The sequence below is a fragment of the Salvelinus sp. IW2-2015 genome, linkage group LG13 (assembly GCF_002910315.2).
Source record: "Salvelinus sp. IW2-2015 linkage group LG13, ASM291031v2, whole genome shotgun sequence".
NCBI classification, from domain to species: Eukaryota; Metazoa; Chordata; class Actinopteri; order Salmoniformes; family Salmonidae; genus Salvelinus; species Salvelinus sp. IW2-2015.
In genome coordinates this window covers 36,678,760-36,691,900 of record NC_036853.1, presented here as the reverse complement: position 1 = coordinate 36,691,900, position 13,141 = coordinate 36,678,760, and the positions used below count along the sequence as shown (strand labels likewise).

At 44.5% G+C, this 13,141-nt stretch overlaps 1 protein-coding gene across 1 annotated transcript in view; it reads right to left on the bottom strand.

Moving 5' to 3' along the window:
* LOC111971398 (kinesin-associated protein 3-like) overlaps positions 1-13,141 on the bottom strand; it is a 47,138-nt gene that overhangs the window by 15,581 nt on the left and 18,416 nt on the right. Inside the window, 4 exon segments of the mRNA XM_023998157.2 lie at positions 676-788; positions 865-973; positions 4,520-4,620; positions 10,717-10,879. Coding sequence (XP_023853925.1) covers positions 676-788; positions 865-973; positions 4,520-4,620; positions 10,717-10,879 — 486 coding nt within the window.

Below are 13,141 nucleotides of genomic sequence, written 5' to 3'. Positions count from 1 at the left end.
CTACCATGTTATTGACTTGTTTATTGTTTACTCCATGTGTAACCCTGTGTTGTTGTCTGTTCACACTGCTATGCTTTATCTTGGCCAGGTCGCAGTTGCAAATGAGAACTTGTTCTCAACTAGCCTACCTGGTTAAATAAAGGTGAAAAATAAAATAAAAAATAAATAAATACGCACATCCATACCCACACACATGCAGTCAGAGGCGGCCCTAGCCTTTTGCCCCCCCCCTTTAGTGGCCCTCCTCTTGACAGCGGAGAGAACAAATGTACGTTTTAGAGTTAATTTCCTGCTATTTTACACATTTTGCCATGGGGCGTAGAGAAAATGTTGCAATGTTATAACTCATTTCATGCAATTCTACTCATTTTGCAATGGGGTGGGGAGAAATGTTTGCAGATTTTAGTGATAATTAAGTGTCTGTCAGTGACTGACATAAGAGAAAAACTGCTGCAGCAAYAACACGTTTCGAAATTGGCACMTTGTGTAYTCTACTATTCTAACTCGCAACAGTAAGAACCACGACTGAGTTCCAAAAATAYATATATTATGATCCGCAGGCCTACAAAAGGGGGGCCCCCAGGCGACAGTTGCCCGTCCCTGGCCTATATCTATACTGAGCACGATTAAGCTCATCAGTGTTAAAGACTGAGTGTGAGTTAGTTTAGTACGCACTATGAAGAGGTTCTTGGTGGGTCCGTCATGTTGTGACAAGTTCCTGATCATCTTCATGATAAGAACATCCTTTAACTTCAGACCCCTCTTCATCAGCATCTTCAGACCATTACCTAGGGACGGAAAAACAGGATTAGAAGTGTGTGTGTGTGTGTGTGTGTGTGTGTGTGTGTGTGTGTGTGTTTTTACCTTCACAGATGACCTGTGCATTCCTCTTGTTGGCAGCCAGGTTGATGCAGAAGGAGATTAGCTCAGGGTCCATGGGGCTCTCACCACAATCAAACAGCATCTTCATCAACTGTCAAGCAATCAAATAATACATAAATCAATCAATTCATCAATACCAATTCATCATCAATCATTATAGCTGGYCAGAAGTCAGTCAGTGTCTTATSKGTGTCTCTGTTCCCAAACCTTTCTMTCTATTTGAGGATGGATGCATGCTTGGTGACATCATTGGCTGAATAGATGAATGACATCACCATGTTGATCACACTGGTCTACATATCGTCCATACAGTCATTTAGTGGGTCGCCATGGTGACACATACTGGGTTAACCGCAGAGTACGGAAACAGGAAGGCCTTTTGTGAAGTGAGCAGATAAGTAGAGAGTATAGGTACAGTCATTTCTGTCTAATCAGGTCTGTGCCAAGACCCTGCAGGGGACTACTGAGAGGGCTTGCAAACAGATGGAGGAGAGAGGTGGACGGAGGGAGATGGAAAGAGAGGACATTCCATGCCTGCTTGCAATTTGTCCATTCCTCCACAATCCAAAGGCCTCTGATTCATATAGMGCATCCTACAGTCTCCTTCAATTACGTCAAAAGACAGTAAGCTTCAGGTCCTTAGTGATGATGATGGTGGATGTGTGTGCACGTGTGTGGAGGGGGGCGGTGAGGGGGGAGACGTGATGAGGGGAGCAGAAGAGGGGGCTAGGCCACCAGTTAACACCCTGGAAGTCAACTACAGAAAGAGGTGCAGGTCCAAAAAGGAGTTGCCCCCAGCCCTTGCCCTCTGCTCCCCCTCTTTCCCTGCCCAGTCTCCCAGCACTCCTGCTCTGATTTAACATTAAACAGGAAAGGCTTTAAGCAGGGGCACTGCAGGTCCGCTCCCTGTGAGGAGTCAGTAGTGTGCAATCCTACTAACACACACACACACACACACACAGGCCTCGCATTGGGTATCACATACCAGGGGCCCTGGACCCCAAATCAGCCCCGTCTAGACTCTCTGGCACCTGCCTCTGCTTATTTACCACAGCATAACCAGAGGAGGCTTAGCGCCACACTACACAGCACAGCAGAACCTCCATCACTCCCCTCCAGCCTCCACTCCTTCCTTCCTTCCACCCCTAACCCTGCACACCCCTTTGCCCCTAAAGCCCCTTCCTCTCCCTCATAACCCCATGTCCGGCCTCTCCCTCCCAGCCCAGAGCTGACCACACCAGAAGTGGAGAAGGGGAAAGGATTGGGTCAGGTCTTGCCCCAGGCCCAGGGGCAGAGGTAGAGAGGAGAAGGGCAGAAAGTAAAGGAGTAGGGAAGGCAGAGAGGAAAAGGTTGAGCTGGCCAAAGGGCAGGGACAGAGCAGAGGTAGCCTGATGAGGAAGCCTGCACAGCAGGAAATAGGGAGGGAGGATGGAGAGGAGATTGGCTCCAGGTAGGACTGGGCGATATGTCCAAATTATTCATCATATTTTCCACATTTGACAGTATGACAGTATTTGAAGGTATTTTATGTTTTTGAATAATAAAAGTTCTAAATATGCTTTGAGTAGTGCATGACCCTAGGGTGGCAACACATACATGATAAGTGATTTTGATGGGGCTTTCTCCATTCTAATTGTTGTAGTGTTCAATCCAACTTCAAACAAAAATTATTATCAGTATTTTCATACATTTCTGCATTTCCTGCACTTTTGTTATCATTTCCACAAAGTGACCTGCAGGGCTGCATGATATGGGCAAAATTCTATAGATGGAATATAGTGGGCAGCACCTTGAATATATTGATGTTTGACATGACAACAAATGAATAAGCCAGGAAATAATTATTGGGTAGAAACCAAAAGTGCTGGTCAGTGTTTCCAGGTGACACTTAATTAGAAGTGACATGTATTCTTACCTCATGTAGCAAGCAAACATTAAAGACGGTACAGTTTGAAGATAGGCAGAAACTGCTTCTCCAATAGAAATCCCTGATCACACTTGTAGGCGATGTCATGGTGATGTTGGCTAGCTAAGCTCATGCACAAAAATACGTCATTGGGTCTAACATTCGCCTCGCTGCGGCAAACTGCGGATGTGCAGGCCGTCAAATCAAAGGCTTTCCTTAGATATAAAGTTGTTTTTGACAGAAATGAAAACGTGTCAGTTTGTCACATTCACGAGGCTAGAGTAATAACATGTTCAACTACTTAAGACTTTGCTCGAATCTAGGTTCTGATTATTATTTTTTAGTTAACAACTAAGGAAGAATGTTTCACTTCTCTCATTGACTTCCCAAACCGCAAAACCCGGTCTGGTCTACTTGGTCTATTTCGCAAGCTTCCCGGAAGTCTCGCAATGATACGCCTCTGGCTACGTTTGCTCTGACTATTAGTACATTTAGCAAGCTAGCTAGCTAACTAGCGATTAGCGGCTAACAATATTTATTTTAGTCACAACTTTGCTAAGAAAGTTGTTTGCAGACAGTAAGATACACAAACTAATAGTGTCATTATAGAATGCTTGGGGAAAGCAGCATGTCACCGACATCTTGTTGCATCTATCTGACCATGCAGACTGCAGAGCGAACAGCAAGAAAGTGCTCGTTGAGTTTGTGGTCAAGCAACTGCTCTCTTGAGTGACAGGGGGGCAGGGCTTGATGTGGGAAGTGGCATGCAGGAGGAGGAGGGAGAAAAACAACTCAAGTAGAAAACRGAGGAGTAAACAAAAAACGGTGTTTACATTACATGCGTCAAAGTTGCGTATCATATTTAACAAACCAAACACTGATTTACCATTATAGAAGGTAAAGTAAAAATCCAAACCGGTCTGTACATCAATACCCATATATAGTAAAATACTGTAAACTGCCCAGCGCTAGCTAAAGGACCATCCCTAGAAACCGAGAGAGAGCGAGAGAGGGGGCCTAGGGTCAAAAGCCACTTTCCAGTCATGCTGTTACCCAACATCCCCTCTGACACTCTGACCCCGCGGGGCAGATCTACTGGCGACATGACCCACTAAACAAACAACTCTGTTTATGAGCATCTGGCCCCCATTTACACCCAATCTCWCAAGACAAACAGAATAAGCATTTAACTAATCTACCAATGATGAAAGACAGAGGCAATCAGATTTCACCCAATCAATATGACATCAGTTTCATCCCGACATCACTAACATCATGTACACTTAAAATCTAGATATTCCCTATTAGTGCAATCTACGTACACCAAATAGGCCTATACTATAGAGAAGATGGAGAGTCCTTTTTCACTGAAGGCTGGTTAGATGAATGATGCAAGGCTTTCTCCAGCGCTCCAATAAGTGGAAAGAAAAAAAAMAAAACATGRAGCTGTCATCAGTGAGACTGAAGGCTGAGCAGCCGCCCTTTGGCGATTTGGGTTCAAATGTAGCATGCCAACCCCCTACTCCTACCACTCTATCCATTCCTCCTGTTCTCTATTCCTTCCGCTCTCTCCATTTCTCACACCCTCTCCATCCCTTTCTATCCTTCCACCCTTCCCTCGCTACACCCCTTTTTCTCGTGCATAATTYCAAGGCTGTTAGCCTCGATGCTAATGCTGTCTGGTCTGTGGCCCCAGCCCCCGACCCTTGAGTATACACTACYCAGTCTTACCTGTGGTATGCAGTCCGTGTAGGCAAACATGGACTTGAATCTGTCGTCCACACTGATGTGGTACAGAATGCACATACACAGCTGTCTCTGGCTCTCGTCAGCTGAAACATAAACAGAGAGAAGAGAAGCACAGAGAGGGGTAAATGGATGAATGAATGAGGAGCTGTACTTACTTTCTGCTTCATGGAGATTCAAATGTCCAAAAGTCTTGGACGAGGCTAGTGCACAACATACAGTATTGTCCATTACAATACAGATTAAAACCACCTCTCTAGGATGATATGGTTTAGGAGTAAATCTAGTCATTTAAAGACAATGAACACATTTTCTTATTGCAGGTTTATAAGAGGTTATTTTACAGCAGTCTAAAGAACATGGCTCTATGATTCAGTGCTAATCTGTCAGGCAGCTCTCTGAGTGTTTATGAGTCTGACCCAAACCACTGCAGGGTGACTGCACGACGCTCCAGAGAGGCAGCTCACCAACATCATGGGGTTAGGAGTCTGAGGGCCTAGGACCTTGTTTCATGAACACTAGTTTCTAAAGGGAGAGTGACTGCAGTGACCGACCACACTGGGTAATAACTAGGGTGATGAAGGACCACAGATCTAACAGACCAGACCGACCCAGTCCAGTTGTAACTAGTCCCAACCTAACCCGTGGTCAGTGACCATGCAGGTCAAGCAGCCTTATCACATACAGTAGCAGCCTACTGGTACCAGATGTGCTCACTGAACCCCTGGAAACAAGAGAAAAGAAACGGCTTGGAGGTTTAATTGGGAAAACAGGAGGAAGCATCAATTTTACTGCCTTTAATAAGTTAAAGCTACACTGCTCAGGCCCTTGCAGTGCTGCGATTGGCCCACACGTGCTTCTCATTAGTGGAGCCCTCAACCTATACCTTAACACATACGCTCACACACTTGTTGCCTCACATGAGCTCTCTCCCCCCCTCCTGATCTGGAAAAGTCCCTCACTACACCGGTAGGAACATGGAGGATCCTTTATGGGGAAGGAGAGAGACCCCATTAAATGTTCTAAATACCACTAGAACCCCACTGAAAAAAGAGCGGAGAGCCATTAACAATTAACTTGAGTGTTCAGGGGCAGTTAGTGAGAGAGCTAAACTTCAATTACACCCTGCTCTGATTTAAAACCACCCAACCTTCATAAAATCATACCACCATGCATTAGTGGCGCCTGGGGCAGGTCTGTGGACAGTATACTATTCTGTTGTTAGTGCAATTTACTGAGTAAATGAGAGTACTGGTTCAGTCTTCAAAGAGAAAACCCATAATGCACATCAAATGGCTTCTAAGAAAAGGTCCATTGTGAAATTGTCCAAATGGAATGATTCTGGAGTAAATTGGGAGTAAAATGTGGTACTCTCTGGAGATAAGAGGGATATCTCTGGACAGTACTTCTACACAGAAAACAGGACAGAGCCAATAGGATGATTAAGAGGACTTCAAATCTACGCAGTTTGAAAACCACACTGACACACATACTGAACACCCACACACATACTAGGGATGTGACAAATGGGAAAAGATTCTTAACTTTAAACTGCCATTTTTGGGGGGGGTTTCCGTGAGAGAAATGTTTTTTTGTTTTTTTTAATTCCAAGTGAACTCACTATGCAGCTGCACTGCTGCCAGCAATGGTTTGGGTCTAATGGTGCATCCCTTTCAGATTGTTAAGCATTGCACCTATAATACCTTTACTGTACCTCAATTCCACCTCGCAAAGTTTGCATTTCCTTTACACCCCAAACACATACTGTGAAACAGTAGCCCAACGTTTAAGAGAAATTGGAGAGAGTGAATCTTACAAGCGAACACACCGGAACAAGCTCTAAATTATATCAAATTGTATTAGTCACATGCGCCGAATACAACAGGTCAAATGCTTACTTACGAGCCCCTAACCAACAGTGCATTTCCCCCCAAAATACAGATAAGAATAAGAGATAAAAGTAACAAGTAATTAAAGTGCAGCAGTAAAAAAATAACAATATATAAAGGGGGTACTGGTACAGTCAATATGCGGGGGCACCGGTTAGTTGAGGTAGTAAGTACATGTAGGTAGAGTTGTTAAAGTGACTATGCATAGATAACAASAGAGAGTGACAGTGGTGTGTAGTGGTGGGGGGGGGKGKGGCAATACAAATAGTCTGGATAGCCATTTGACTAGATGTTCTTATGGCTTGGGACCTAGACTTGGCGCTCCGGTACCGCTTGCCATGCGGTAGCAGAGAGAACAGTCTATGACTAGGGTGGCTGGAGTCTTTGACCATTTTTAGGGCCTTCCTCTGACACTGCCTGGTATAGAGGTCCTGGATGGCAGGAAGCTTGGCCCCAGTGATGTACTGGGCCGTTCGCACTATCCTCTGTAGCGCCTTGCGTTCGGAGGCCGAGCAGTTGCCATACCAGGCAGTGATGCAACCAGTCAGGATGCTCTCGATGGTGCAGCTGTAGAACTTTGAGGATCTGAGGACCCATGCCAAATCTTTTCAGTCTCCTGAGGGGGATTAGGTTTGTCGTGCCCTCTTCACAACTGTCTTGGTGTGCTTGGACCATGTTAGTTTGTTGGTGAAGTGGACACCAAGGAACTTGAAGCTCTCAACCTGCTCCACAGCAGCCCCGTTGATGAGAATGGGGGCGTGCTTGGTCCTCTTTTTCCTGTAGTCCACAATCATCTCCTTTGTCTTGATTCAGTTGAGGGAGAGGTTGTTGTCCTGGCACCACACAGCCAGGTCTCTGACCTCCTCCCTATTGGCTGTCCCGTTGTTGTCGGTTATCAGGCCTACCACTGTTGTGTCATCGGCAAATTTAATGGTGTTGGAGTCGTGCCTGGCCGTGCAGTCATGAGCGAACAGGGAGTACATGAAGGGGCTGAGCACGCACCCCTGAGGGGCCCCTGTGTTGCGGATCAGCGTGGCGGATGTGTTGTTACCTACCCTTACCACCTGGGAGTGGGCGTCAGGAAGTCCAGGATCCAGTTGCAGAGGGAGGTGTTTAGTCCCAGGGTCCTTAGCTAATTGATAAGCTTTGAGGACACTATTGTGTTGAAAGCTGAGCTGTAGTCAATGAATAGCATGTAGTCAATGATATGTACACTCCCCTAAGTATGTATATGGACAAGGATTGCAAAACAACCAAAACTCTACAGGAACTTTCAGTAATTTTGGTAATCAACAGGTAATAAGGTAATTTATACTTGATTAACTTTAAAAAGTGTATTAATATACAGTGCCTTCGGGAAAGTATTCAGACACCTGGACTTTTTCCACATTTTGTAACATTACAGCCTTACTCTAAAATTGGCTAAAAAAAATAAATCTAATGACAAAGCGAAAGCTTTTTTATTTTTAGCAAATTCATTAAAAATAAAAATAAACGTAATATCTTATTTACATAAGTATTCAGACCCTTTGCTATGAGATGCGAAATTGAGCTCAGGTACATCATGTTTCCATTGATCATCCTTAAGATGTTTCTACAACTTGATTGGAGACCACCTGTGGTAAATTCAATTGATTGGACATCATTTGGAAAGGCACACACCTCCCTATATAAGGTCAGAGCAAAATCCAAGCCATGAGGTCGAAGGAATTGTCCTTAGAGCTCAGAGACAGGATTGTGTCGAGGCACAGATCTAGGGAAGGGTACCAAAACATTTCTGCTGCATTGAAGGTCCAAGAACACAGTGGCCTCCTTCATTCTTAAATGGAAGAAGTTTGGAATCACCAAGACTCTTCCTAGAGCTGGCCGCCCAGCCAAACTGAGCAAACGGGGGAGAAYGGCCTTGGTCAGGGAGGTGACCAAGAACCCAATGGTCACTCTGATAGAGATCTAGAGTTCCTCTGTAGAGATGGGAGAACCTTCCAGAAGCACAACCATCTCTGCACCACTCCACCAATCAGGCCTTTATGGTAGAGTAGTGAGACAGAAGCCCCTCAGTAAAAGGCACATGACAGCCCACTTGAAGTTTCCCAAAAGGCACCTAAAGACTCTTAGACCATGAGAAATAAGATTTCTCTGGTCTGATGAAACCAAGATTGAACTATTTGKACTGAATAACAAGCGTCACATCTGGAGGAAACCTGGCACCATCACTAWGGAGAAGCATGGTGGTGGCAGCATCATGCTGTGGGGATGTTTGTCAGCGGCAGGGACTGGGAGACTAGTCAGGATCGAGGCAAAGACAAACGGAGCAAAGTACAGCGATATCCTTGATGAAAACCTGCTCCAGAGCGCTCAGGACCTCAGACTGGGGTGAAAGTTCACTTTCCAACAGGACAATGACCCTAAGCACAGAGCCAAGACAACGCAGGAGTTTCTTCGGGACAAGTCCCTGAATGTCCTTGAGTGGCCCAGCCAGAGCCCGGACTTGAACCCGATCGAACGTCTCTGGAGAGACCTTAAAAATAGCTATGCAGCAACGCTCCCCATCCAACGTGACAGAGCTTGAGAGGATCTGCAGAGAGGAATGGGAGCAACTCCCCAAATACACGTGTGCCAAGCTTGTAGCGTCATACCCAACCCAAGAAGACTTGAGGCTGTAATCRCTGCCAAAGGTGCTTCAACAAAGTACTGAGTAAAGGGTCTGAATCAAATCAAATTGTATTTGTCACATGCACCAAATATAACCTTACCGTGAAATGCTTACTTACAGGTCCTTAACCAACAATGCAGTTCAAGAAATAGTGTTAAGAAAATATTTACTAAATAAACTAAAGTTTTAAAAAATGTAATCAAAAGTCGTGGGTGAACAGAGAGTACAGGAGGGGACTAAGCATGCACCCCTGAGTGGCCCCAGTGTTGAGGATCAGCGTGGCAGATGTGTTGTTGCCTACCCTTACCACCTGGGGGCGAACCGTCAGGATGTCCAGGATCCAGTTGCAGAGGGAGGCGTTTAGTACCAGGGTCCTTTGTRGGTACTATGGTGTTGAACGCTGAGCTGTAGTCAATGAACAGAATTCTCACATAGGCATTCCTTTTGTCCAARTGGGAAAGAGCAGTGTGGAGTGTGATTGAGATTGCGTAATCTGTGGATCTGTTGGGGCGGTATGCGAATTCGAGTGGGTCTAGGGTTTTCAGCATGATGGTGTTGATGTGAGCCATGACCAGCCTTTCAAAGCACTTCATGGCTCACTTACGTAAATGTTACATCTCAGTTTTTTCATTTGCAAACATTTCTAAAAACCTGTTTTTGCTGTCATTATGGGGTATTGTGTGTAGATTGATGAGGGGGAAAAACTATTTAATCCATTTTAGAATGAGGCTAAGGTAACAAAATGTTGGAAAAGTCAAGGGCTCTGAATACTTTCCGAATGCACTGTGTAGTAAGGATGTGCATCTTTCCCTTTCAAGTCGATTCTATATGCATCTAGATAAACAGGCTCCGATACGATACAGGAAGTTACGGTTTAGTTTGAAACAATTCGGTTTCATTAGAGAATGAATTGATGCGAATCGGTTTGATGCGATACACTAACATTTGTTGCATAAACACATTCATTTTCCATCCAAAATTATGGAATGGCACTGCTGATGGCACTCATGAGCTGGGGCTCTCTGAGCTGACTTCTGTGCGTGTGTACATTTTGTATGTGTGTGTAAGTGATGTATGTCTATGGTGTATGCATTATGTAGGCACCTGAGCTGAGCAATAAAGAAGACTAGGCATCTACCACCCCACTACCACTATCAGATTAAAGGGGGAAATGTAGCCTGTTTTCCGTCCCTTCCACTTCGGTTCTGAAATCATCATCACCCACTAATTAACTTGTCATTTTTGCAGATTAAAGTGTTTGAGCTAGTAATAACATAGCCAATGAATGAGCGTACAAAACATTAAGAACACCTTCCTAATATTGAGTTGCACCCCCCCTTTGGGCCCTCAGAACAGCCTCAATTYGTCAGACATGGACTCTACAAGGTGTCGAAAGCTTTCAACAAGGATGACCATTATTCTAACAAATATATTATATTAATTATGCACATTAAAAATGATGCACATTTTTAAAAAGGCCCATTGCAGATGCTCCCAGCCGTGCCACATGACCCCCTGGACGAGCTAACACACCAGTCACACACAKGATCTAGTTTCAGGAGTAAGCCTCGCTGGCTCTGGTTCTGCTGGCCATTACACACATGTACACACATACACAGTTGTGTCAGTGAGTAGTGTACCTAGCAGTGAGGAGAGTTTGGGGATGAGTCCAGCCTGGACCATCTGGCTGCGGAGGCCTGTGTCAAAGGAGAGGTTGAGGAGCAGGCGCAGTGTAGTGTTCAGTAGGTCTTCATGCTTACAGGGCAGCAGCCTGGCCAGTTTCTCCACAGCATACGTCTCTGCCTGAACACCAGAGAACAGAGGAGACATTAAAGTCATTAAACACAACCCAATATAAAATGTGCACCGATACACACCCTACTTCAACAACCAATCCCACCATGAGAGACCACAATGATACTTTCTTTGACGTCAGACAAATCAAATCACATTTTATTGGTCACATACACATGGTTAGCAGATGTTATTGCGAGTGTAGCGAAATGCTTTTGCAGTTTCCTAAGGACTAGAAGCGAAGCTGTCATCTCTATCGGCGCCAACTTTAACAACACAGACTTCACCTGTGTTSGGGGTCAATTTAATTTGAACTCCGTTCATTCAATGAATTACTTAAAACGTATTCAACTTATTTTGTAATTTGGTAAGAATGTCCTGAATGTACAGAGAAAGCAGTGTTGACTAGACACACAGTGTTGACAGGTAGGTGCAGGTGTTGAGCAGACACATCAAGGACCAGTCTATAAGGCACCACGAAGAGTAGCAAACCAGATGGCCTGCACACTGGAGGTGTGTGTGTCAATTACACTGCTACTGTGTTCAAAAGGAAATCCACTGACACCAATATAAATTTTGTCTGCACAGTAATCAACTGCAGTTCTAAAGCCATCTCACAACTGTTATCTGGTGTTGAATACAAACGTGTAATAAGTAGAATGACGACAAATCCCTAACCAATTATCTTTTTGTAGCTAATCAGCCTGCAACTAAAACCGTCCCCTGAGATAAAGTCCCCACAGAGTAAAGATACTCTGTGAATAACATGTTGAGAGCACTACTCTTCTGTTCTGCTGGACTCATGTAGACAATGGGCAAGAACCCCGAAGGGTTCTTTTTATCAGTCAAAGATACACTAAAAGGAAACAATTTTTTAAAATAAAAACTGTTCCTAACTCAGTCTGGGTTTAATAAAGGCACACAAACTGGCTGAGATTGGATCCAGGTGGAACTGCAGTAAGACAGGGAAGTGAAGCAATGATCACTGAAGTCCTACAACTGTACTAGAGAAGGCATCAAAAGTAACTCTAAATGTAAACTAGTACAAATCTTTAAAAGGTACCACAAAATAATAAAAATAATAATATTATTATTATACATTCTCAATCTACAGTAAGTCAGAGGACCTGAGACTTTGTATGTACAGTGAGCTTAAAAAGTATTGGGACAGCGATAYATTTGTTGAAGTTTTTTCCTCTGTACTCCGGCACTTTAGATTTGAAATGATTCAATGACTATGAGGTTAAAGTGCAGACTGTCAGCTTTACATTGAAGGTATTTTCATCCATATGAAAATYCATTTAGAAAAAACAGCACTCTTTGTACATTTGCCACCCCCCCATTTTAGGGGACCAAAACTATTGGGACTAATACACTTACACTGCATTCAGAAAGTATCAAGATCCCTTGACTTTTTCCACATTTTGTTACATTACAGCCTTATTCTAAAATGGATTAAATCGTTTACCCCCCCTCAATCTACACACAATACCCCATAATGACATAGTCGCTGCACAGCCATTTTCAGGTCTCCCCAGAGATGTTTGATTGGGTTCAAGTCCAGGCTCTKGCTGGGCCACTCAAGGACATTCAGAGACTTGTCCCGAAGCCACTCCTGCGTTGTCTTGGCTGTGTGCTTAGGGTAGTTGTTCTGTTGGAAGGAGAACCAGTRMCCCAGTCTGAGATCCTGAGCATTCTGGAGGTTTTCATCAAGGATCTCTCTGTACTTTGCTTCGTTMATCTTTCCCTCGATCCTGACTAGTCTCCCAGTCCATGCCGCTGAAAAACATCACTACAAGCATGATGCTGCTTACACCACCATGCTTCGCCAAAGGGATTGTTTTGGACAGGTGATGAGCAGTGCCTGGTTTCCTCCAGACGTAACGCTTGGCATTCAGGCGAAAGAGTTCAATCTTSGTTTCATCACACCAGAAAATCTTGTTTTCTCATGGTCTGAGAGTCCTTTAGGTGCCTTTAGGCAAACTAAAAGTGGGCTGTCATGTGCCTTTTACTGAGGAGTGGCTTCCATCGGGCCACTCTACAATAAAGGTCTGATTGGTGGAGTGCTGCAGAGATGGTTGTCCTTCTGGAAGGTTCTCCAATCTCCACAGAGGAACTCTGGAACTCTGTCAGAGTGACCATCAGGTTCTTGGTCACCTCCCTGACCAATACCCTTTTCCCCAGATTGCCAGCTCTARGAACAGTCTTGGTGATTCCAAACTTCTTCCATTTGAGAATGATGGAGGCCACTGTGTTCTTGGGGACATACAA